Source organism: Polyodon spathula, chromosome 18 (assembly GCF_017654505.1).
Source record: "Polyodon spathula isolate WHYD16114869_AA chromosome 18, ASM1765450v1, whole genome shotgun sequence".
NCBI classification, from domain to species: Eukaryota; Metazoa; Chordata; class Actinopteri; order Acipenseriformes; family Polyodontidae; genus Polyodon; species Polyodon spathula.
This window is the reverse complement of record NC_054551.1, coordinates 23,170,769-23,197,911: the sequence shown is the minus strand read 5'-3', so window position 1 is coordinate 23,197,911 and position 27,143 is coordinate 23,170,769. Positions and strand designations below refer to the sequence as shown.

Here is a 27,143-nt window from a genome sequence, read left to right as displayed (position 1 = left end):
GTGTAGAAATAAAGCATTTTGCGCAAGACAATGCACATTTTATCTCTATCTTCTTAAGTAGTTTATTTATTTATTTATTTATTTTGAGAGTGAACATGTTACAGAATTGCATTTAGCCAGAAAAATTAAGTGTTTTCTTTCAATGCTTATAAAATAAGTATAATAAAACACAAAAGCTAGCTTCTACACCTAAAATAACGCAACTGCAAACATGTCTGAATCGAGATGACTCTAAACGCTGCGTATTTTATCAAATTTCTGTATATGTTTTGATGTACCTTTCTGAATAATGTCCAGTCGCCTGTACTCTCCATGTGCATGTTTCCAAAACAACAAATTGAAATTGTAACCTATTTCCTCCAGTGCCTGTGAAAGAAAAAAAACGTCTGCCAATCTCCGTTGTGATCTGGCTTCTCAAGTGGCTTAGACTATGATGCAGAGTGGGAGGGTCAAAAGGACCCAGGTCGAAAGTGCTGACTTTATAAAGGAATTTGTCACCAACCAACACAGGCACTTGCAAGTTAACAGTGGTAAATCGCACGCACTTGCAATCATTCGTGCAGTATTTTCCCCCAGATGTGTGTATATACACACACACACACACACACACACACACACACTCATTTGCTTTACACGTATATCTTTTTTTTTTTTTCTCAGTGGATAATTGCGTCATGTAAAGTCCTATTCCAAAACGTCGACTCTTTTCACAAGGCTGTCATTTCATCCTGGACCTAACTATTTAAACATACATTAAGGTGATTCGTAAATAAGGCATTACTGAGTTTATTTCAGTTTATTCCTCGATGATCACAAATAACAGGCTCTCGTTTACAAATCATCGAGTTGCTAATTGGATTGTTTCAGGGACAAGGATAGATTTTGTACAATACTTTTTTGATGGAGATTGACGCTCATTCACTCCTTTTTTGTTGCTGACTTTTTAACCCCTTGCTAGTCACGCTGGACTGCTTGATGTGACAGAATATTGTTTTATGGACACAAAAGACAAGAAAAAAAAAGAACCCAGTTGAAGAAGCAAGATAATGACACACCACTTTTTAACTGGTGTGTGCGACTCACTTTACATTATGAAATGTGTCGGAATTCACTGTGGTAAGTTTAGAATTGGGCTTTCACTATCATCACCTTCCTTTAAATCTAGCGGCACTTTGAATCAAACTTGTCACGTTTGTAAATAGGGTATTTATTTGACCCACCGCAGTGCTAAATAGAATTATAAATTGCACTGGTACAAAATTAAATGTTTCCATCTCACCGATCTCTCTTTTTCAAACACCAGGGCAGGCTTTTCTGCCTTTTCTAGTTTCTCCAAATGGATGTTTTTTATTGTTATTATTTTTTTGTGGGGAGGGAGGATTTCAATTTGCTGTTTATAACAGGTAGTGAATCTTATGAATACTGAAATTAGTTGGCATTGCAGGCATCCTATGCATTTACTTAAACACAACTAAGGGTCCCATACACTGTGTACATTTACAGATAATAGCGCATACATACCATATTTTATTTTTAAAGTCACTTTAAGTCTCAGGTCACTATAATATTGTGGTAAAAGAAACACTCATAGTGGCAGCCTCAGCCTCTTGGTAGTTTAAACGGCAAGCTCCTTAAAAAAAATGGCTTAAAGTGACTTGCAGCACTGTATATTATTTGCTGATGACGCCTTGTAAAATATCTCAAGAAGTTAATAATTGTCAGTTTTGAATGAATGTGTTTGGAGTGATTTAATTTGGTAGTTTACATGACTTGGGCAAATATCCATTGCTATACAATAATAGAAATGATCCCAAGGTTGTCTATCAATATGGATATTAACATTAACACAATCCACTGATCCATAAAAGGTGACCCATAGTCTGTATACATATACATAGAGAAGTACAGGGTTTTTAGAAATATTTTTAATGAGTACTTGAATACTGGAGTACATAGTTTTTCTTTTACTGGAACGTGACATGTAACTATGGATATTACATATTAAAAGTCTAGTAACACTTTCTGTACATGCTGATGCAGTCTGCAATTTCTGCAGTTATGCAACATGTATCTTACAACATTTATAAAGTGGACTTGTTTGTTTATAGGAGTCATTTTTGTTTGGAATGTGTTCCTGTTTTTTTGTTTTTTTTTTAATTGGCAGTCTCTCTAGAGATTCAGCACTTCAGTTGTGAGTGTCATTAGCACTAGTTTAGTTTATTAGTAATCTGCACTGAGATTAAATGACTGTAATGAACATTGATTTCATATTGACCTGCCTTTGAAATATGAGATTGAAAGTTTGTTAGAGTGGGTGACTAAATGGAATGGATGTAGAAAACGACAACTTTAATGGTGGCACATATAGTTTACAATGACTCATAAGAGGTTGATGTATGCACATTTTTATTTATTTTTTTTTTCTGTAGAACTTTGGTCACCAGCAATTTGACATTATTCATTTTTGCATTGTCTTTTCTATTTGAACTCAGCAATGAGAAAATCAGGGATTAGGCAAGATAGATGTCACTTGACTGTATTACATCTATCTATCCCTAAGGCAAAATGTGATGTAAAACTGTGTGAAGCACATTAGAGTTGTTATCCAACAGAGCTATGCATAGTACTGCCTCCTGTACAAGGCACATGTCAGGGCCCCTGGACACAAACAGTAACCATGAGTTTTCATATTATAGAATACGGTTTAATAATCTGTGTACATTCATCTAAAAGGCATGCTGTGTTTAATTTGGTCCCCATAACAACAAGAAACCAATAGTGACAACAGAACATACCATCATCATGTGTCTTAATGTTTAAAAAATGTGTTTAAGGAAAACAAATGGCATTCAATTTTAAGATCATTTATATGTACCTGGGATAGGACAGCTGTTTCTTAAAGAGACCAAAGGGAGCAGGAAAAACAACATACATAGCGTGCAGTGTAGTAAGCAACATGGTGGATTGTTTTAGGTAGTAATTAGTTCTATTTTGCATTTGGTTTTGCTTTGCTTTAGTTTGTAACATTTTGTAGTTTTGTATTCTTTCCTGTGGTGTGTACTGAATATACTATTAAAGTGACACGGTATTAGAAATTCACATACCAGGCTTTAATATATCATTTTATCATTATTTTTCTATGAGAGATGACCATCTTGCTGTATAATAATACATATTTAAAAACATTTTGATCCCCACATTTTGCATTTAAATGTGTCTTCAGTTTTAACAAATGAAACCTTTCTAGGTCTTGAGCAAGTTACCAGGTCATTTATATTATAGAGCAGTATCATCTAAACTATTCATATCGCCTGTAATCATGTTAACATTGTTTCTCACCATGTAAGAAAGAGCCATATGCAGACTTGTAAACACCTTGAATCTCCTGACCATGCTGTTCTATTCTGAACCAAACCTTATATATAAATGCATCTGATCTGTAACTGGTTAGATTCATTAAATGTACTGACAACTGCTTAATATGCACAAAAGTGATGAGCTACAATAATTACTTTCAAAACATGATGGACTGATCTGCCAGATTTAGATTTCTTTTAAAATGCTTTACACTGAGCCTTAGTAAAAATATATATTTAAACTGACAGACGTAAATTAAAATCACAAAGTATTTTTCCATTTGAACAGATTTATTCATCTCCAGATTTCATGTAGTTTTATATTACTTCATGTCATCACAGTGACTGTGACCAAAAATATTCCTTAAGCAGCATATTTGAAAGGATGGCAAAAAACATTCCTAAATCTTGGAAATCAGTGGAAATAATAATTCAGTTTCTCTTAATGGGCTGTTGACAAAATATGTCAGCAAATTGAGCATTGTGATTTACAGTTACAGCAGAAGACCTACAATTTCTTCTTTCTCTATGGGCAAATTACAGGCAAAGTACCCACTCTGCAGTGAATTTCTAGGCTGAGCTGGGTCATATAAATAGGACCAACTTCCTCAAAACAGTGCTTAACATAATAATATACATTCAGTGACTCACTGTGCCCTTTCACCATCAACATGCAGAATTTGCAGACTGTCATTATTGTACATATAGAATTGATTGGTACCTGATTGTAAAGAATTGCAATTTTCCTGAGTTCTGTTGATCACAATTCATTTGACCAGAGGAAAGTTTAGTGCATAGTACATTTATTTATTTTTTTTTCTTATATTTTGTTAAGATACATAAGTACAAAATGTACAAAGGGTAGTTTTTATTATATTTATACAATTTATTTTGTAGTATCTCACTGCAGTGAACAAGCTTTACTGTACTTAGTAAATATTCGATAGTATAATAAATTAGGTATACAAGGTATGATTTTTGTCCCTCATGGCACCTCTAGTTTTTTTTTTTTTTGTATAATATTGCAGTGAATGTAATCTCTGTGGCAGTTCACTTTTTCTAAATGTTGTAACTTAAAATCTGCTGCCTGTGTTGATTGAGATAAGCATGAAGTTTAAAGTTTGAACCAGTAAAGTCTTATACCATGGCTACACTACATGTTTTTAAAATTGCAGTTAACTGTTTCCAAGAGGAATTTTCTATTTTTTGTACCAGAAATATAATTCATTATAATATGTGTTTTCCTTCTCCTAATCTAATGTACTGTCTGTACTTTATCTTTTATTATGGTTACACAGACAGAGCCCGTCGATGAGGACTCTACCATGTGGTAGATGACCGCGACTGGAGTTATGCGTCCCGAGCCATAGATGAGGGCGCTACCACATGCTAGAGCCCACATCGAGAGGGCTCTATCACTCTTAGAAAACAATGTATTACTTTATTTCCTCATAAAAAAAAAAAAAAAAAAAAAAACTTTAAAACCTATATTTACCTTGACCTTCTGATATTTCGCCAGGTAACACTCCGCTGAGGAAAACATTCCCTAACATAATTAGAATTTTAAAAAAAAATGACATACAAGTAGAGAAAATGTTATTATTATTTATTATTATTATTATTATTATTATTATTATTAGTAGAAGTAGTAGTAGTAGTAGTAGTAGTAGTAGTATTATTAGTATTATTGCTAACATGTTTATTTATTAGGGTTTTACTCTTTCTTATTATAATTTATCTGGACATGTAGAATTGTTGAATAGTCAGTCCATGCAGTACTGAGTCTGACTCGAAACTTGTTGTTGGAGGCAGGACATCATTCAAGCAGGCAGGGAGTAGATTGGCTGGTGCGGAAAGAACTGAAACAGGGTTGGGAGTTTGACTGGCTGATTTTGAGGGAGTGTGTTGTTTGGATACAGCCGATGACAGAATTGTGGACCAATCGTGTCTTCCCTGTTTATTTGCTGTCCAGACGTGATTACCCTTGTCTCTAGACCAGCGTCATAAAGTATGTTTAAGTATCTTTTTATGTTATCAGATTAGTTGTAGATTAGAATGTTAAGGGAAAAAGCCGGTATTTATGCGCGGATTGATTTTAAAATGTAATTCACAGTTAAGCACTTCAATGTTCCAGCAGGCATCTATGCAAATTATTTTGTTAATTATGCTAATTGTGTTTCCACCGATCAGAGTTTCAGTCTCCATTGCCGGTGATATTTTTGAAATTTTCTTCATGTACTGTATTTAAAAGCAGAACAAAAGCTCACAGCTGGCTTTTACCTTTTAAAATATCCTGTTTACCAGCATGCACCAGCAATGTTAAGGTTTATTTGTTATGTTTCCACACAGCATAGTTTTAATCAAAGGAGCTCTATATTTATTTCTACTTAGTAATTCTTTCCTTTTATCACAGCAGCTTGAAGTTGCAGGGTTTGTTTAAAATTGGTGCCGAGGCATAGGTATACAGATGGTTCACTGTGTGACCCTGTAGTTTCTACTTCATTGCAAACTTTAAATCATTTCAGCATTCAGTGCTCTAAATAAGTCAAAGCAGAACTTTGTGTATGTGTGATACAATAATCCTACACTTAATGTTATAGCCAGGGTCCCTTTTAGCAAGGCATGACAGAAATGCAAACATTCAGACTGTGTTTATAGATTAATGTCTCTATAGAGTTAAAAAAAAAAATGTTAACAGCAATGACAAATCAACCATATATACTTTGCTTGATTAATTATTTGATTGTTTGGTATCTATTATATATGATACATTTTTTTATATAAATTATATTTAAATGTTTATATATATATATATATATATATATATATATATATATATATATATATATAATAAATACATGCAAGGCTGTATAAAAGGGGAAATGGTTGTTTTCTGTCAAGGAAGGACTTCAGGCATTTACGAAAGGAGATAAGATGGGCATACTGTAATTATAGCTACCATTTTCCTGTTTTCATTTCCACCAGGTACAGTACTTCCTTACCTTTAGCTCAACAGTTTAAATATCAGCAGATATACGCTTTTAATCCAGGTCATACTGCTATGTTTTGTGAAGCTGGCTGATCTGATGATTAGTTAACTATTTGCCTTTTTTTTTTTTTTTCCCGACACCAGAGAAGCACAGACGTGGAACATGTTTTTCCTTCCTTGGCAAACTGAAGTAGCAAGTGGAGTCCTGGGGGAGACTGTGTCTCTGTACTCTAATTGCTTGTTTTGTGTGTGTTTTTTTTCCACCTAGGTGTGCAGTTAGAATGGAAAGAATGAAGACTCTAAGTCCCCAGTGGAGGCATGATATAGCAGTGTGGTGCTGTTGCTGAACTGCTTTCTCTGATGGCTCTATGGGAGTGGATAACATTAAGCCTCCATTGCTGGGTTTTAGCTGCTGCCTTGGTTTCAGATCAGCATGCAAGCGGCCCCCTCGACTGGCTCCTTTCAGACAAGGGACCCTTCCATCGTTCGCAGGAATACACTGATTTTGTTGAAAGGAACCGGCAGGGATTCACTACCAGATACAAGATATATAGGTGAGTGGTGAAGCCAAGTCAAAAGTCTTTAACTTAAAACTGTTTGCAGGCATTGAGGATGAAAAAATACAATTAAAAAATAAATATTGTATTAAAAGGTACAACTGTTTAAAATGTAGCTCACGTGGTTGATATTTAATTGGTTAATAGGAAGCTGTTGAAGATCAATCAGATTTCGTTAACACTTTTGACATGTACTTCATGTATTAATATGTCTAACATGATACCTGAAGTGTGTGGTGATCGATGCAATGGATGTGTCTGTTGTGCTCTTATACCGTATTTTTAAGTAACCAACGTAGAAAATATTAAAAGAAATGGAAAGCAAGTTCTAAAAACTGCAGACAGTTTTATGGACTATAAATCGACGTCAATATGTGGATTATGAAGACAGGCACAGTTCTAATAAATTAATTTCTCAGTGTCAAAGTAATTTGCACATGCTTCTGAGTTAATGGACTATGTGCTGTGTGTTTCTTGATGCTTATTACTGGGCAGGGTCCCTTGTGTAAAAACTGCAAGGCTGTTTTCTGGATCTTGGGAGACAGCAAGTTTCCTTTCATTAATACCTGTCCACTATCTAGTTGTCATTGAAAAAAAGTAAAACTGCTGAATGTTAATTTATTCAGTATCTGATTTGTATATCAAACCAATAATACATCTATAAACTACTTATTATGCTATATATATATATATATATATATATATATATATATATATATATATATATACACACACACACACACACACACACACACACACACACACACACACACACACACACACAAATACACAGAGTCACTGTCTCCAAAGTTTATATTTTTAATAACACAACACAAAACACAGTCCCACACAAACAGTCCCAACACTACACTATATTTATATATATATTTGCGGGAAGGAAACATTTCACCAGGTTTCTCCATGTTAAGCCGACAGCTGTTCTGTCCACTGACCTGGTTCCACATACACCACCGTCATTTCTCTACTTGTTCCACTGCTTGCAAGTTGGAAACCGAAACCAAAACAAAACAAGGCAGACCTCCGGCACGTCGTCCTTCCTGTCCCGTCTCCCCAAACACCATCAACCCACTGCTTAACAAAGTTTCCATTTATGATTCAAGCCAACCCCACCCCTGTCCCCATCCCCCGTCAAAACACATGTGTGATTGCCTTCCCAAAGATAGCAACTGCACTATACTTAATGTATGCTCCATCTCGGTGCAGACCTGCGGGATGATAGCTCTAGCGTCAACACCTGTCGGGAGGCCAGATTAACCCAACTTTTTACCTTCACCCTGCTACAGCATCATAAAACTTATAATAAGTTACTGGATCCATGTTTAGTAAATACTTCATCATTACCCTGTATTTGATATATGTGTTTTTAAAACCTGGAAAGTATATATATACGGACTTCAAATATATAATTAAAAAACTTACAAATAGGGCTCAGGAGAAGCACATCTGGTAAAGGCGCTCTGCGTGGAGTGGAGGATGAGCCTGTAGCCTGGAGGTTGCCAATTCGAGTCTAGGCTATTTCACTGCTGAACGTGGGGGAGTTCCCAGGGGATGACGCACAATTGGCCGAGTGCTGCCCGGGGCGGTGGGGGCTTACGTCGGCAAGGGTGTCCTCAGATCACCACGCACCAGCCACCCCTGTAGTCTCTCCGGGTGCCTGTGAGCTTGCCTGTAAGCTGCCCAGAGCTGCGTTGTCCTCTGACGCTGTAGCTTTGGGTTGTCTGCATGGCAGGCCTGCAGAGTGAAAGGAAGCAGTCGGCTGACTGCACATGTTTTGGAGGACAGCGTGTGTTCGTCTTCGCTGCTCCCGAGTTAGCGCAGGGGTGGTAATGGTGAGCTCAACCTAAAATACAAATGGATATTTCAAATTGGGAGAAAAAACAGGGTAAAATCAATTGGTGACTACTAAATTAAAAAAAAAAAAAAAAAAAAAAAAAAAAAACGTACACATAAACAAATTGCTCTATATTCTGTTTTAGAGAGTAATGGCTCAAGACTCCCTTGGTATGATGCCTTTGGACATTAAGCAGACTGAAGTCAGAAGGGCAGTGGGACTGGGTCAGTGTATAAGATCATGAACAGTTTTATGGCAAGTGATGAGAAGAATGTCAAAGTCAATTTAGAAACTGACTAGCAGCTAGTGTAGGGATGCACAGACAGGTGTTAAAAGCTCTGAATGCTTAGTTTTGTCAGAAGCCTAGTTATAGCACCCACAGCATACTGTACTGCACCCTAGACCAGGGGTGGCCAACCAACGTCTCCCGAGCCACATGCGGCTCTTTTGTGGTCAGAATGTGGCTCTTCAAACTTCCCATATATTTCATTACACAATGCATATGTTATTTATTTATATTCTTTTTTTATATATGTATTATTTTTACAATAAGTCTAAGATTTTTTTTGTTTTGTTTTGTTTTCATCACAAGCCAATCCATTTCTGACCTTAGCCAATCAGCAGCGTGGCAGCAACACTTTTTTGTTACATGGCAACTAACTAGTAAATCCACTCATACTTTACTGTGCATTCAGGACTTGAGTTACAGAAGCTTTGAACAGGACCTGCTTCTGTTTTGTTCATAATGGCAGAAAAAAATGGCGAAAAAGAAAATCTGAAGATGAATATCGAACCTTCTTACCGGAGTGGGAGAGTAATGGATTTTTTTGTTGAACACAATGGAAAACTCCAGTGCCTTATTTGCCATTGCCCGGTTGCATAAAACATTTATTTTTAACTATTTCACTTAAGTGTGACACTTAAGTGTATTTTTCACTTAGCTAAGGGAATAAACTTAAGGGTGTTGCACAAAACATCTTAACCGCTTTCCTTAGCTAAGGGAAAACACTTAAGTATGCATGGACTATTTAAGATTTCAACCAATAGGCGAGTAGCTTACTGTACTCTGTAAATCCTGTCTCCATGGCAACATTTGGGCAGCATAAAAATAAAAAAATAGAAACCCAAACTGGACAGAGGAGGAAAAACATAATACTTATGGAGGAATATAATAAAAGAAAGCAAATAATAACAGGCAAACTATGTCCGAATTTAACAACTGCCATGAAGCAGAAGAAATTGGCAGAAATAACTGAATGTGTGAATGTAACAAATTTAATGGTAAATCGCAGCATTCATGAGATTTAAAAAAAATAGATATATATTCTGATTTCAGAAGAGCATCACAAAATACTGGTAAATCTATAAAAAATGTACACTAAACATATATGTTTAAACAATTTATATGGCTGTGTTCGTAACAAAAGTGAGAGCAGTATCTTGTATTTAGCAAAATTAACCATTAATCTCACTTAAGATGTTATGCAACCAACCAAATGAATTTTTTTTTTTTAAATATACATTTTTATAGTAATAAAAAGCCACCGGTTGTGAAAAAACAAAATGTTACCACTGTATTTGGAGAACTGGATCAATGCGTGATTTCTTCTTGTTTGGGGCTGTTAATCTGCTTCCAGCATTATACAAACATTTAAAAGACAGTATTTCTGTCAAATCAATAGTTTGTTATTAATTGCTCATCATCCATTATATCCAAAGGATTTTATCTCTGCAAATCCTTCTGCTAAGTGTGGCTTTGTCCTCTTCCATTTTCAAAAACGCTGCCATACCATTTTTTCGATTTAAGGGGTCTTTGAAAGGATGGCTTTGCAGGGGTGACATCAGAACCAGGGACAGAAACCAAAACACGCTTGCTGGTGGTGAAAACTGAGCAGTGGCACTCAGTTTATTTATTAAATAATAATACAAAGAAAAGATGTGAACAAACAAAAGACACACGAACCAAAGGGAGCGTTGGCCAAACAAACAGGCAGACAAAACGGATGTGGACCAACCCAACAAACAAGTACTGGTACTGGTACTTCCAGCACGCTGTAGCAATTGTTATTTTTATCTCTCCTTCTCTCTCCTGTTCTCCACTCATGAACATACAACCCAGAGTGAGTGAAAACCGAATGTTTTTATGCAGCTGTACTGAGACTCGATTGCTAATCAATCATTCAATTGGAGTCTCGGTACAGCTGCAGGTGAATTAATTAAGTGTAATTCCCCGTGCTCACGTATTACATTTTACCTGCATGTGAAGTGTTGTGCAATCCTCGTGCCTAAATACAAATATACATTTTAAGCACTTGTGCTTGTAACCCATATTTATATCCCGTGTATTTTATACATAAACACCAACATTAACACACTATATACAACATAAAACACTTAATAAACATAAAGGGGTGGGACACTCCGCCACAGGGTCTCAATAAGACATTTAAGTATTTTCGCTTAGTTATCCCCTAAAGTCGTTTTGTGCAACGGTTAACTAACTTAAGGGAAATACTTAAATACAAATATTACTTAAGTAGAACGTTTGGGAAAACTAAGGGGGGAATTTTACTTAAGGTGTTATGAAACCGTGCACTTGCCTTTATGTCGCAGTTCAAATCTTCAAATCTGCAGTGTTATTTCACTAAAAACCATGCCTGCATTGACAAAGAATTTCCAAAAGATTCTGAACTGCTGTCTTTAAAAGTTAATGCTAGAACCACCAAGATATTCATGCGTTATATGTGCTAATTTCCATTTAAATATGGTGTTTCTGCTATGCAAATGTTAGATATTATGTTCATGAATACATCTTTTCAGTTTTATCTGAAAGTTTGTATTTCATTTTCATATTGGAGCTGATTAAAATGTAGCCATCAAAATGACTGCTGTCAGTAAAAAGCAAATGGATAAACAGACGCAAATGTTGGCCAAATTTGCCAAACAATCTGAAACTGTGACTCTAGCTTACTCCTAACAAGCGGCCTGGAACATTGCCTGTGCAAAAAAAAAAAACCTTACTCTGAAGGTGAGTTTGTGAAGACTTGCCTTAGGGATGTTATTGCTATCCTATGTCCAAACAACAATCAACTCCAAAAGCAAATTTCAGACCTGCAGCTCTCACATCACACAGTAGAACATATCCATCTCAGATCTAAATAGTGGCATTGAACTACAGCCGCATTCATAACTCCAACAACGTGCGTAGCAAAGAATGCCAAAAGTCAGAGTACAGATCCTGCCTGTATGTGGTATAAGAAAATAAACGACAGTTAGCTACTCACCCAAATAAGAAATAAAAACAAAACTATGCTTTTATATATAGTGAAAATGTATTTGTTTGGATAGCAATAGTACGTATGTACTGGAAAAAATAAAGGTCAGCTTCATTTAACAGTGTTTGTGATAGTAATTGTAGTAAAAATATCAGTGAAATGCTAAATTAAGCACTTTTTAAAGGTTGTTGCTCTTTGTTACTGTACATTTTATTTCCTTGGCTCTTGGTCTGTGAAAGGTTGGCCACCCCTGCCCTAGACAGACATGCACAATACTTATTTTACCAGCCTGTTCAGTTGTGGTAAGTTGAGTAGTGCTAGTTTTATCATTTAATTATAATACTTAATAATACTTTTTTCAAGCATGTTTATTTCCATCAAATTCTTCAGCACATTTGCATATTTATTCTTGTAACATCTGATTCATTTCCAAGTTACCAATGTCAGTGTTTCAATAGAAAGTGTTTATACAGAGTCACAGCTGCACAGTAGAAAAGGTCTAACAGAATACTAACTTTTGGCAGGGTAATGGTGTATTGATGAATGTATCTGCAGAAACTGTCAAATGTCTTGCAATAATGTTTTCATTTATCAAGATTCTTTCCCATTTTAAAGACAGTTTTGTGAAGAAATGACATAAAAGAATACCAGTTACGTATAATTTTGCTCTGTAATATACATTGCTATCAGGAGCATTGAAGACACATTTAAATACAAATTAAAACCTAATTGTCTCTATGTTAAACATGCCACTGATGAAAGAGGTCAGATTATATTGGTGTTTTATTGAGAAAGTCACGTGCGATCTCAATGACTAGTTTTCTGACATTTATTATACATATCCTCCCTGTTGTAAAATGTTAGTAACACTTTAGTTTAAGGATCCGTCATAAACATCCAATAATGCATCATAATTGCGTTATAAAGGAATTGATGAACAATATTAGACATAATAAATGTATAGCAATCAGTGGCGTACATTGCATGTCAAGGGCCCCCAGCAAAAAATCAGTTTGGGCCCCGTTTACCTCTCTTTACTGGCATGTAACTGCAGAATACAGAATTAGTACGTATAGTGACCAAACAGTTTATTAAAACACTTGTCTTCTGAGTTTCATGACAGGGAAATCATCCACAATGTTGCCCGTGTTAAATTTTCTTGGCCAGGGTTATTTCTATACTCAAGAAGGCTAGTCCCGATAATCTTTCATGAGACATGGTACTTCGAATGTATGTTTTGATCAGCCTAAGTCTAGAAAAGGATTTCTCAGCATTGGCAATTGTGACAGGAATGGTTAAAAAAAACACAGTGTGCAAATGTCAGGAAAATAAGACAATAAGGCAGTGTTTTCAACAATGAGGAGATGGGCAAGCTCTTTAACTGAACTGAGTTTCTGAATGACATTCTTTATAGATGCTTGGAAATTAGCATTTGACTTGGAAATGACGGTGATATGTCACTGCGTTACGTTTTCTGGAACTCTTCTGCACGGTCACGTTCATGCCATGGAATCGGTTTACCAGCTGCTGCGTTACAATGTCCAAATAAGAGTAAAACACTGTCATTTTACAATTTTCATCTGTATCTCTTAATCTCTGATCCTCGCTTAATTCATGAAATTGTCGTTTCAATTTTCTGACCCTCTTTTTTTCAAATTTGCAGTCAGTGCTCCAGTTAATGCAAGGGAAACTGCAATCTTTCTGCAGTGCTTTGAATCAGTTCTGCAGCTTTCATGAGATCAAATGTCTCTCGCTGTAACATTTGAGACACTATTCACAGTTTCTAAAATTTTAAATCTGAAGGACTACAAGAAAAAACAAACTGAAAACATTCAAGCTTCTTTTTAAGCTCCAGTGCTTCAGATACTTCATCTTTTTTTGCTCCTAGACAGTGCTTTCAATATGTCCACATAGTAAAAACGTAAAGCTATCATGGGACTCATAACACGATGACCAGCGCATTGGACACAGCCAGATGCACACCTGACTCACTCGTGAAAGAGGAAACAAACAACTGCATCATTTAGCACCACATTCCGATTGTGTGTTACAGGATGTGCATAACATGCATTTGGCTCTTTTGAGCTTGTATACCACTATAAATGCCACTCATTGCTGCTGGTCCATCAAAGCCTTGTCCCTGACATGCATTTAACACTAGAACTACCAGAGCAGTCTTTTTGGTGCATCAAGTTTTTTAAATGTATTTTTCTCTACTGATTTGGCAGCTAGGCACCTGTGCTTTTTTGACTTTTCCTATATATATATATATATATATATATATATATATATATATATATATATATATATATATATATATATAGGTGAGCAAATGCAGATCACTTGACTGAAAATTTCAACCTGGGGAGCAAGCAGCCAGTTTCATCAAAAACGGTCTGCCGAGAACTCCACAGAGTGGGATACCATAGTTTGGTTGCAGTGCATAAATCGCTGTTCATACCTGGTAATGCACGTTTGCGAGTCCAGTGGTGCAAGAGCACAGTCAGTGGACTACCGAGCAGTGGAGAAATGTGATATGGTCAGATGAATCATCCTTCACCAAGTTCTCGACAAATAGACAAGTGCACGTGTGGTGCCAAACTGAAGAACTCTAGAGCCCTGAGTGCTTGGTTCCAACAGTGAAGGGTTCTGATGGTTCCGTAATGTTGTGGGGCACATTTTCCTGGCATGGCTTGGGTGGTTTCTCTGTGCCACAGCGCATACAGGCCGTACTGGCGGCACGTGGTGGACGAACGCCTTATTAAGTGACTTTACATTGGTGTTTCCATTTTTTTGTCCACTACCTCTATCTATCTATCTATCTATCTATCTATCTATCTATCTATCTATCTAGATATCATTATTATTTTTTTAATTTAATTTTTTGTATTTTATTTTATTTTTTAAGTGTTTTATTACCTTCCTCCCAGGACCCTTTGACTCCCAGGACCCTTTGACGCCCAGGCCCCGTAGCTATGCTATGGCTGCTATGGCAGTATGTATAGCACTCATAGCAATATATTGTTATAAGAACAAGAACCTAAGGTAACTATAACTGGCACTGAAATGTTACTGTAATAAACTGTTATCCCTTGTTAATAATTGTCAAACCTTTAATAACACATTTACTTATGTTTTCTAAATATATCTAATTTTCAGTGATGCAAAATCAATATTTTACGTGGTGTTCTGAAGGCTGTGTCAAAGCCCACTAAGTCACAGTGGCTTTATTCACTTCAGGCACCATTAAATGCCTTGGAGGTGATTATAAAAGGTTGAAGCCTCTGCATAGGCTTAAATTACTCCTTTCAGCTCTGATGGTCATGGTGAGCAATTAAACATAAATAAACATTTACATGTATACATACAGTATTGCATAGCAGCCTGTGGTAATACCCAGCATTTTTCAACCAATGGCATTAATGCCACATGTGGCATTTTGCATGTTCTATGGCAGCATTTTGCAACATCTTTTTAAAAAAAGCTAACCGTTTTTTAAATATTAATTGTAATTCTCCCACTATTTTTTTTTTTTTTATTTCCATCCAAAACATTATTTCATCAGTCACTTGAAGGTAATACCGGTGCAGCCATGTTTCGACTTCTTCCACGTACCTTTACAGGAAGAGAGGTCAAAAAGTTACAGTTACCTTGGAAACAGTACCATAGCAACAGCCACAGCTGTCCTCGTACATTGAACACCTGTATAACTTCACTGTAAGTACTGTACTATTAAAATAGCTAACAAATAGATATTATTTTTGGCTTTTCAAAATAAATCTTTGTCTGAAGGACATTTCATCCAGCTGTGCTTTTTTTTCTGGAATGGACGCTCTGCTCCAGAATTATCCTAATTTAAGAAAGTGATATTCAACTTGTCAAAGAATGACATCTGAGTCCTGCGACTTTCAGCTGCAAAATTGAGGTGCTGTCACAAGAAGTTAAAAGAAATCTGAAGACAGAACTGCAGGACTGTTTGGCTGTTAGTGTTGCAGTGGATGAGTCTACAGACAGTGGAGATGTTGCGCAACAGTACTTGAGTGTGGTATGTTTAAAGCAGTTTTGAAGTAAAAGAGGAACTGCTCTCTCTCTTCCCTTGTGACAGAGAAAGAATACATCTTGGTTATAAATATCCCTCACGATCTGTGAGAACACTGTAAAGGGAACAGTGTGCCCCGGACTGGATGATCTGACAGTTCATTCCAGGGAAAGGTGAAAGTCGGCCATCTATAAAGGGGCAAAGACACGGTACACCAAGTCATCAGCCTAGATGGGAAGCTATGTGGCAGCCGGGGATTGGAGGAGAAACAGTTGCACTCACTAACCAATAGAGCGTGGCTGACAGTACAAAAGGGGATATGGCTAAGTGATCTCTTCCTTTGTTATGGTTGAGAGAGAACCGCTGAAGGAAAATAAAAAGTAACTGTGAGTGTTTAGTCTCTGTTTGTTTTGTCATTTCTAATTGCACTTGTTTGTTCTTATTAGATGACTAACACGTACCGGGAACTGTCGTTTAACAGCATCAACCTAGACAACACTTCACCACTGTGCACTAATAAATTGTATTTCACCTCTTGCACTTTAGCACTCACTCTGGACTTGTGATCATGTTTGTGTCTTTGTGTGTGTTTATACTGGGTTTATTAGTTCGGGAACTTTCAGGCGACAGAGAATGGCTTGCTTCACCAGGTCATATTGGGTAGCTTTGGCGTTAGTCATGACTTGGTATGCTACCTGGGCCTCCCTGTTCAGGCAGGGCTGTAACTGGCCAGCCCAAAACTCCCATGGCCATGACACGGTGGTAACCAACCGATAAATGCGACAAAGTATGCCTCTGGATCATCCTCCACTGTCATTTTTTATGCCCTTGCATTTGGTGCCGACATCACTTGTGCTGCTGATGCGCTTCCAATCCTGACCCTCTGAGCTCTACACCTGCACACTGCAAACCACTTTGCCACACAGGATCTGCTAGAGAAATTAGAAAATCAAACATGTCTGTGTGAACTTTTCTTCCTGAATAATCTGAGGTGGTATTTAAATGATCTGAATCTGAACCTGCAGGGCAAGAACAAAAGTATCTTGGATATGACCTCAAAGGTATGAGAGTTCATTTCAAAGTGCAAACTCTTCTGCCAGCATTTGAGTTTTGACTTCACTCACTAAACTGCACTTTCTGTTTTTATGAATCATAGGTTTGTGGCCTTTCTTCGTGATTTAAAACAGAAATTTGCTGCCAGATTCATTGATTTTGAAAATATGAAAGTCACTTTCAATTTCCTGAGAGATCCATTACAATTTGATCTTGCAAGGACGCAGGTTTTGGAGACAGAACTTATCTCATGATAAGAGTGATAAGACAACAGAATTGCGGCAGAACATCTTTTGACATCCTGATTATCCTGAGATGACTCGCCGCCACTTTCCTATCAATGTTTGTTGCAGCTTACTTGTGTGAGACGACATTTTCAGCGTTGAAGGTTTTATTAAGGAATTAAGGCACATAATTGCTGATATTAAACTGGAAGCTCAGCTGAGAATTGCAGTTGGCCAGTCCTTTAACCTGATTTCTCTCATTTAGAGATTGAAAGACAGGCTCAGATTCCCCATCAGATTTACTTATCAACCTTTACTTCTCTCAAAATCTACCCCTTCACCGCATTATAATAAAATCACAAGTTTAATGTATATGTATATAGTTACTATATACATATAGTTAGTACATGTATAATAATGTTCCTTTAAATCTATGAAAGTAAAACCTTTGCTTCTTTTTGTTGTTTTAGTTGCCCTTTGTAAAGATCATCAGCATATAGGCCACATAGTACTTACTAGTGTGAATTTGGGGTTTTGGTCTGAAATTATTGCAGTTTTATTAATGGCAGCATTATTCAATGCCCAAATGCAGCCACTGAAGCACTGGGGCCTAAAAAGGTTGAAAAATACTGGCTATACCCATAGATATAGTGACACAGTAGTTTTTTCAGATCGGATTCATACTCCTATCTGTTTTCCTTATAGGATTGATCTTATTCTGATAAACTTTAATCTTTCTCGACATCATGTCAGCATTGGAAGAGTTATACGTGCTGATTCACTTAGTTAGAGGAGTATGAAATAGGAGAATACCCATAATGAAAGTGTCCTAAATCTCTTTCAATGTCTTTCTACTTAATAACTGAATTTGAAATAATTTTAATGAGCTCTAAAGAGGAAATTAGCTTTCTTGGTTTAAAACTTGTCATCAGAAAGCAGTCGTCAGCAAGGCAATACAAACTTGGGAACTGCTTTTTGTTTTTTTGTCAGAACAGAGGGCAATATTTGTTTAGTCCTAAAGCAATTAAATTCACAGCAAACACATGTCCTGCTGACACGTCAAATAGACTTATCAAACAATGTTTTCATTTACATGCCACTGTGTACATCTTTACATTTTTCCCCTGTAAAATGACATGTTAAATTATCTTTCAAAAATCTGAAAGTGATAGATTGAGTTTGATTTCAAATGAAGGAGCCCAGATTAAATTACCTAAAACAAAAAACGAGTAAAAATGAAAGAAGAGCTTGACTAATGCAGTTCCCTATGGCAACCCAAGGACAGGTTAAAAACAGTATTATTCCATTGTTTCCTTCAAGCTGCATTTGCACTTGCATCAATTAGCTGTCTGCCCAGGATTTATGATAAGAAAAGCAAAGCTTATCACAGTCAGTTGTAACTGAAGGAGAATGTAATGCAGGGGATTTGTTGTTTCAATCTGCACTTACACATCAATTTGTGTAGCTCTCTCCCTTCCTCTCTTTTCAGCAAACACAACTGCTAAAATAATGGCATGACATTATAAGACTATAAAAAAAAATGAAATTGAGGATTATTATAAATTAAAATTACAGTCAGTGGCTATGTTGTCATGCAGCTTTAAAAGTCCTTAGTTACAACTGGGCCATATGGAATGTTTTTATTTATGTATTTATTTATTTAACTTTTTGATTGTGTGTTGTTCCAATGTTGTGCTTTGGTTAAAATGTCAAAATCAACAAACAAAAAGAGACAAGACATAACCACAACACAGACCAATAGCCTTTCTCAAGGGCTCTTTCTGGTGCTATTGTAGCTCAGTATCTTCTAGTTTAATTCATAAATCTAAATTTGACATGCATTCATATTCTGTGCTTAATCACCCAGCCACTACTTATTTTTATTTTTGAAAATTCGATGTCATTTTTTTTTTTCTTCAGATATTTCATTCTCAGCCCTCAAGTAAGCAATTAGGACACTGGCAAAAAAAAAAAAAAAGTTTAAATGAATAAGCCATGAGATTGGAACGGTAGTGCAGAAAGATTTGCGTCAAGTTTAAAACATAATAATTGCAATGATTCTTAGTGACTCGAGTCTAGTTTATACACTGCTAATCTTAGCAGCATCAATCTGAGCAAGTATTACAAACATGGAGGATTTGATGGATAAAAGGAGTCTTTATGTAAGGGTTTTATATGATGGTGTTTGCTTGACTTTTTGTCAGGAAAGGCCCTCAAAGCCTGTTTAAACTATTTTAGTTTTTTTTTTTTTTTTTTTTTTTTTTTGTCAAAATGTGAATTTTGCAGTCTACAAGGCAAACACAGCTACTGTATAAGCAAAGAACAAATAGCTTAGTGAAAACAAAACTTTTGTTTTTAATAGTTTTATTAACACATTGCACTAAAGCAAACACACACTAAACAGGTGGAGTGAGTAAAACCCCAGAACAGTATTATAAGGTAATATTTTACTATTGTTCATTTTATTAAACCACTAGTTGAATGGTCCTTCAGAACCATCTCCACCTCAGGATTTCAGTTAACCCCTTTGCCTAATCTATGTGTATTGTGTATGTGCCATGTCATGATAACATTTTGTTTTCAACAGAGAATTTGGTCGCTGGAAGATAAATAACCTAGCATTTGAAAGAAGAGATTCCTTTGGCTCAGCTTTACCCCTTACCCCTGAATTCATCAGGAACATCAGACTGTTGGGACGCAGACCAAGCCTTCAACTGATAACTGAAAATCTTATCAAGAAATACGGGACCCATTTCTTACTGTCGGGGACATTGGGAGGTACTATCGATTTTATAGATAGAAGATTTATAGTCCTGTTTATTTCTATGGTTTAAGGTCTTTTGGCACTCCTGCTTGTCTTTTACCAGTCACCAAATCCATTACTTTGTTAACTGTTTATGGGCAAATTGCCCGTCTTCAAAAGCTTTTAACTTATCCGATACATCCTGTGCTATGCACACCGTGGAGTGTCTTATTGCTTAAACCCTTTCTGTCATATTAACACTGGAAACATAATCTGAACTTACACCAAAGGTCATGCTGAGATATTTATCAACGTCAGCTTGATGTTAGAAGACTGTTCTTCACTGGAGGAACAGTAAAGTGTTTCAACTACAAAATGTATTAAAGCAAGAGAGATGTGATTCATGTACAAGAGATTCTTCATTTCAGCCGCCTGGTGGGAAGAGTCTGACATAAAGCACATCTGATCACATTACCCGTTTTCTAGCTCAGAAAAAGGCCAAGGTTATGAATCAGACTGCTAGATACAAACCTTACCCACCTGGAAATGAAATAAAGTCCCAAAGCCTGGCATCAAGCCAAACACTAGGGGTCTTAAGGAACATATTGCAGAGAACTGGACCTGCATGGATATGGATTAGTGCCATAAACCTGCAGTTTAGAAATTGGTTTAACTCATACTTATAATGTACAGCACGGATTTTAATCAGAGGTGATTTAGTAAGAGGCGATTTTGACAAATGGCACATAAAATTATCTTGAGCAACAAGTGTGCTGTGATATCCTCTTGTCATTTTGTATAGTAACACTGACTTGCTTATAAAACTGGTGTCTGTATTTTTTATTTACTCTGGACATAGCAGATAGCATATGACAACAATCTCTCCCACTGTTCTTATAACTGTGTCAGTGCCACAGTGTTGATTCTGCAGATACCTTGACAAGAATAAGTAGTGTGCAGCCTGACGACCTGCTGGGGGTGACTCTAAATTCTCTTTAATCTACCCACATAAACAGAATTGCTTTCATGTTTAGAACCTACTGAAAACTTGTTTTGTGGCTACCAGTCTTGCAAAGTCCAATTATTTCTTTACAATGACTAAGGGTTGCTTATTCTAGTAGTATAGTCTACATTTAGCAAATAGTAATCTGTCATAGCATGTACTTATTTATGGATGGTTCTTTAGTAAAGAATATATTATTTTCAAAGCGCACAATCAACAAACATTGTTAATAAGTCGGTCTACTATAAGTTTTCACCAGGTTTATGTTGGTGCTAATTTCATGTATTAGTTATACTGAAGCATTGGAGAACTAAAATGTTATTTGGTTTTCAGGGCATAAGCTCTAAATCAATAGTGCTCTTTAACAGCTGTTGACACATTCTGAGAATTACATAAGAGGTTTTTTTTTTTTTAGGTATTTAAACTTGTCCTTATCTGTGCCACTTAACTTGTTTAGATCAAAGCTTTGTGTTCTTGGCTATAAATATGCATTTATTTAAACCAGTCAAAGGAACATTAAGTTTTGGGTGAAGACAGCTGGGTGCTTATTAGGAGATATTCCCAGTAAGTTCCTTTTAACATATTTTAAGTCAGAAGGTATTATTTAGAAAACTGTCATAAAATGGAACAATACAACCGTAATGCTTAATAGAATGGACCTGTCATTCACTTGCAATTCATTTAAAGAAATGTGTCATTGGGTTTCCTGATTGGCAGATGATTGCTTAGATCAGCTGTTTGGCTGGATGTACTGCATTTATTAAAGAACAAATAGGCCAGTGAAGTTGTTTTTCACATGCAGGAGAAGAGGCATTGACCATATTTGTGGACCAGCGGAAACTGAGCAAAAAGTTGGATGTGAGCGACTACATCACGAATAGCTCTTCAGTCTCACTGGAAACTCTTCATCAGCTAGCTGCCTCTTACTTCATTGACAGGGAGAGCACACTTCGCAAGCTGCACCACATTCAGATTGCCTCAACAGCTATCAAGGTAAGTGCTCTGTTACACAGCTTTCATAGCCAAAATTTTGGCTTCCAACCTGAATAGTGTCCAACTGTATATTTGGAACTCACTGTTAAAAATTTTTTTTTTGTTTTTTTTTTTTACAAAACTAGACTGACAACTAGACTAGCAAGTGATGACTTCTTGGTTCATTAAGATAACAACATGAAAGGCTGACATAAAATAGCTCAATATAAGTATTATGAATGCCATTATATGGTTCAGCCACCAAGTTAACACCTCAAAAAGGGATAGATAAATGGTATTTTATTATGCTAAGTGCATGTTCAAGCTATTTTTAAAGGCAAATAATGCAATTGTGTTCAATAATTGTTTAAGTTTCTCCCTCTAAACATGCATTTGAATGACCAAGTAAAGCCTGTTCAAATGAATTTATTAAATACATCTGTTTATTTGAATGTGTTCTGGCTTAGTCATTTGATTATTGTACACGCTCCTGTGTAAATCAATTAAGTGACTAAACCAGCAATAAACTGCATTAATCTGCTGTTTAATTACTGGTACTGCATTGATTTTTTTTTTTCAAGTATTTTACATTAATACTAAGAAGCATTGTTTTTCAGTTAATTGCTTCTGGGAATCCATTCTGTTCTGTCCTTGTGACTCCAAACACTTAGTAACCACAGAAGATATTTCAATAATGTTCTTGTAGAGCTGGTAAAAATGTTGACAACCTCCACCGTTTTCATTCTGTATTCATTAACCTCAAACAATTGTCAAGATGACTCAGCTACCGCTGTTAACCATGGTGTTGAAAAAGCTTTTACACAGCTGCCTTCTACAACTCTTTCCATCCTTCAGTATTGGAAATTTTCCTACAATGCTCAGGTTATTGAGATATAACTTATCAGACTTTGCTTTCCCTCATACCATCCATTTGCAAAAGTATACAGGATTTAGGGTAAATTGTGTGACCAAACCTAAAGTGGGTGGGTCAGTAGAAAGTTGATAATGGTAAAAAAAAAAAAAAAAAAAAAAAGCCTAAAAATGTGCTGTTGGACAGAAAAACATCTTTAACAACTACTTTTGACTGACTCCGTCCAAATCTTGCACTAACTAAGAAGTCGTACAAGGCCGAAAGACTTTTTTTTTTACTAAACGTAGCCAGAGATTGACCAATCAGGATTTTATTTTGTTCTTAGATGACGTACATGCACACAATGGGGTCTACTTTTAGGAATAATAACTGTTGTTTTTAGCTCCAGCTGTTTGTTGTTTTTTTTCTCCCAGGGGTATTTAATAACTAACTGTTTAATATTAATATACACTATAAAAATGTAATTCAGGTTTATACATTTTCAGGGTTGGCAATTTTAAGATCTGTGTTTAGATCATTAAAATAGCTAGCTCCATAGCGGACATAAATTTGCACTTTCAATCAAATAAATGAAATGGTTTGTCTGTTTTCTTTTCTACTCAATCTGGTCTGGATGAGTAGAAAAGTTAACAAGCTAGAAGTCATTTACTGCGTCATAAATGTCTAACATTTTACCACCGCAAATGGAAAAGTATTTGTCAGTGACTAACCCAAGTCTGTGGTGGTTCTGAGTTTTAAAAGAAAAAAAAAAAAAAATCTATTTCTATCTATTCCCCAGGAATTGGGAGCAGTCAGAAAGAAATCCAGGGGCCAAGCATTGAACAGATGAGTACACTGTTAGGCTTTTCAAAATTGCTCTGCCAATCTGTTTTGGACACCCGGATTGATAGTTTCAGCTATAATGGATACATCTTTCCTATCTGACGTGATAAGACTAAGACAGAACACATTTAAACGACTATCTTTTAAAATATAATTATATATATATATATATATTATATATATATATTATATATATATATATATATATAATATTATATATATACATCACATCACTAAATGTTATCTCATCCAATTAATTACAGTGTGATCATCAAACAAAATTATTTAAACTGGGATAACACAGATAATAGGACATCTGGATAAGATTGTTATTTAAAAAATAAAAAAAAAACTCGGGTCAGTTTCCACCTTCCTTGAATGTGACTGTAAACATAACTGATTGTAAGTTAGGAATGGAGGAATCAGTTTAAACACAATGCAGGGGCTGTGATCACTTTGATCTCCCCCTAACCATGCCAAGAATCAACAACAATAACATTTTCTTTTATACAGCAGCTTCCATGTCACACTAATCTAAATGCATGTTACAGTTTCACCAGTAATGTCTAACAAAGTGCTTAATCGCTTGGTGTACATGCAGTTTAGAAACTCCATTCTCTCTCTGTAGCAGTCACACATCACGCACACTCTTCATACTATAGGAAATGTGTGGCCAAAAAGGTGGTTAAATCACCTTCTTGCTCTAAAAAGCAGCTTAAATTGACTAAGAACTACGTTTTTGTTTCTTTCCATGGCAATAAATTTGAAACCTGTACCATATGTTCACGAGACTTCAGCAGTGAAGATCTCGTGTGTGACGTAGCCTTGCACAGCTTTTTACGAGACCTAAAGGCTGTACCAAGCAATTCTTTATCAGCAACTGAGATCTGCTGTAAGTAGCCCTGGCAAGCTTCTTTGACCAAGTTAGAATAAAAAGCATACAAGGCATTTAGGGACTTCTTTGTTCAGCATGGTTTTTTTTTGTTTTTTTTTTTTTTGTTTGTTTTTTTGTTTTGTTTTTTTTTTTGACACCATTTACACATGTGGTAACAAATAAGTTGTAAAGTTTGCTGGTAAACGACAAATGAGGATTTACTATAACGAACTAATTTCGCTATATTTTGTTTTGACTTCTATGATGTTTCATTTTTAAAGTAATATATATATATATATATATATATATATATATATATATATATATATATATATATATATAGTTTGTATAAGCAGCACAGGGTACATAAATGGCCTATTTGGTTGTGTACAAGACCTAAGGTGAGTCAATTCATTTAACTAATTAGTTTCAGTGTTCCTTTATTGTTTGTCAAAAGTCAAAAGGTAGTTTATTAAATTAAGACCTCTGTTTTTAATGAAATAATTTAATTCTGGAGACAAAAATACTTTTAGGCATATAATAATAATTTATTATTATTATTATTATTTTATTATTATTATTATTATTATTATTATTGTTTTTAAATAAAGTTTCAAGTTTTCTGGTTTTACATGGTATATTACACCATGTAACAAATTATTATTATTATTTTTTTTGTTCCTGGGTAGTAAGTGTTATTTCCTAATTGCTTATGCCTCAAAAGTATAGAAAATGGCTATTATTCCCCACAAACTTTGCTTTTGTGACCAGGACAGTGATATTTCAAAATATCACTATTTCCAATGGGAAAACGGGCAAATTTGTGTCTTTTCATTCACATAAGTCAGAAAAAAACAACATACGAATCCAAATTAACATGTATTTATACTAAAGTAATGCAAAAATGACTACAAAAGATTTAGAAGTGGGTAGTTTTTCGAGATTTACGATTATACTGTAAATTTACAGTATAATCATGAATCTCGAAAAACTACTCGCTTCTAAATCTTTTGTAGTCATTTTTGTATTACTTTAGTATAAATACATGTTAATTTGGATTCATTTCTGCCACATTGATACCTACATGAACAAACTCTTGAAAGAAAAGTCAGTGATTTTCAGTATTACAGAAGCACGCTGACAAGGGCTTATCAAATAAATTGCTTAAAAATAATCAAAATCCAATAATATCAGGGTTAGAAACTAACAATATTGTGCCTTGTGAAACTTGCTAGCCCTGATGTAAACTTGCTAGTGCTTATGTGAAGTGCCTAAGTTGGAATCAACAACAACAGCTGGGGTCCCTAAAAATATTGATCATACAGATTGATCAATAACCTGTTTGTACCTCGTTACTGAGCAATTACTGTACTTTTTGTTGAGAAACTGACACTGACAGTACCAGACGGGATGACAGAGGAAAACAATTCTCTCAGATGTGTCACCTTACCGGCCATGAACCTCTGCCTGAAATTGACACTGATGACACAAATAAAATGTTTATTTTATTGTGCATTATATGTGCTGCTGTTTCCAAAAATGCTGGCTGACTGGCTATGAATTACTATCTAAAATATTTAATGTACTCACGTACACATGTGGTCTTCACTAAAGTCTCAATTTAAAGACAGTACGTTTCACTGTAGGCCGTAACACAATGGGGGAAAAACAGCTAGTTTATTTATTATTATTATATATCTTTTTGAATACCATGTGAGCGGAGCGTGCCTATTTTGTCTGGAGCGCAGAGGGAATCACGAGGAGTGGAGTGGAATGAAAGAAAGCCGAGCAGAGCAGAGCAGAGCAGAGGATATTATTATGAGCGGTGAGCGGAATTATCACTGCTTCACTCCGCTCACATTCTCTGAACACGACACAGATGCTCACCGTTAAAATATATTGTCTTTAACACAGGATATGGCCATCACAGGAGAGCAGAAGTGAGTAAACTCTGTATCCCTTATATGAGAAGAGGGTAAACGATATATTGCCCAAATTCAAAGTGGGTAAACACCGCTTACCTGCGTATTGACTACACCACTGAGTAAAACTCCAAAGAAAAGTTTAAAGTACCAGATATTGCCAGGCAGTCTCCCATCAAAGTACCAACCAGAAATTATTATTTTAATTCTTAGCAGACACCCTTATCCAGGCCAACTGCGATATTATTATTATTTTTTTTTTTACATACAGTTACTTGTTTGTACAGTTGGTCTTTTTACTGGACCAATCTAGGTAAAGCAGCAGTCCACCACCTGGGATTGAACTCACAACTTCCCAGTCAAGGACACAGTGTTCTAACCACTACTCACATATGCTGCAAGTGAAGAAGCACATACATTTTATATAGGTATACGGGTTTAAAAGGCACATCATTTGCAGGCAGGCTAAAAGAACTGAATCTATTCAGTCTTGAATAAAGAAGACTATGCAGCGACCCAATTCAAGCATTCAAAATTCAAAAAGGTACTGACAATGTCAACCCAAGAGATGTTTTCAACCTGAAAAAAGAA

At 35.8% G+C, this 27,143-nt stretch overlaps 1 protein-coding gene across 2 annotated transcripts in view; it reads left to right on the top strand.

Annotated features, from left to right (window-relative positions):
* Positions 1-567: 567 nt before the first annotated feature.
* The window catches only part of LOC121330560 (BMP/retinoic acid-inducible neural-specific protein 3-like), a 40,733-nt gene continuing 14,157 nt past the window's right edge, over positions 568-27,143 (top strand). The window contains exons 1-4 of one of the 2 annotated variants that reach the window (XM_041277163.1): positions 568-1,116; positions 6,614-6,899; positions 19,933-20,123; positions 21,894-22,084. In XM_041277163.1, the coding sequence (XP_041133097.1) occupies positions 6,706-6,899; positions 19,933-20,123; positions 21,894-22,084 (576 nt within the window). In that variant the 5' untranslated portion in view covers positions 568-1,116; positions 6,614-6,705. Of the gene's footprint in view, positions 1,117-6,613; positions 6,900-19,932; positions 20,124-21,893; positions 22,085-27,143 lie in introns of those variants that run through there. The other variant, XM_041277164.1, reaches the window with a different exon arrangement.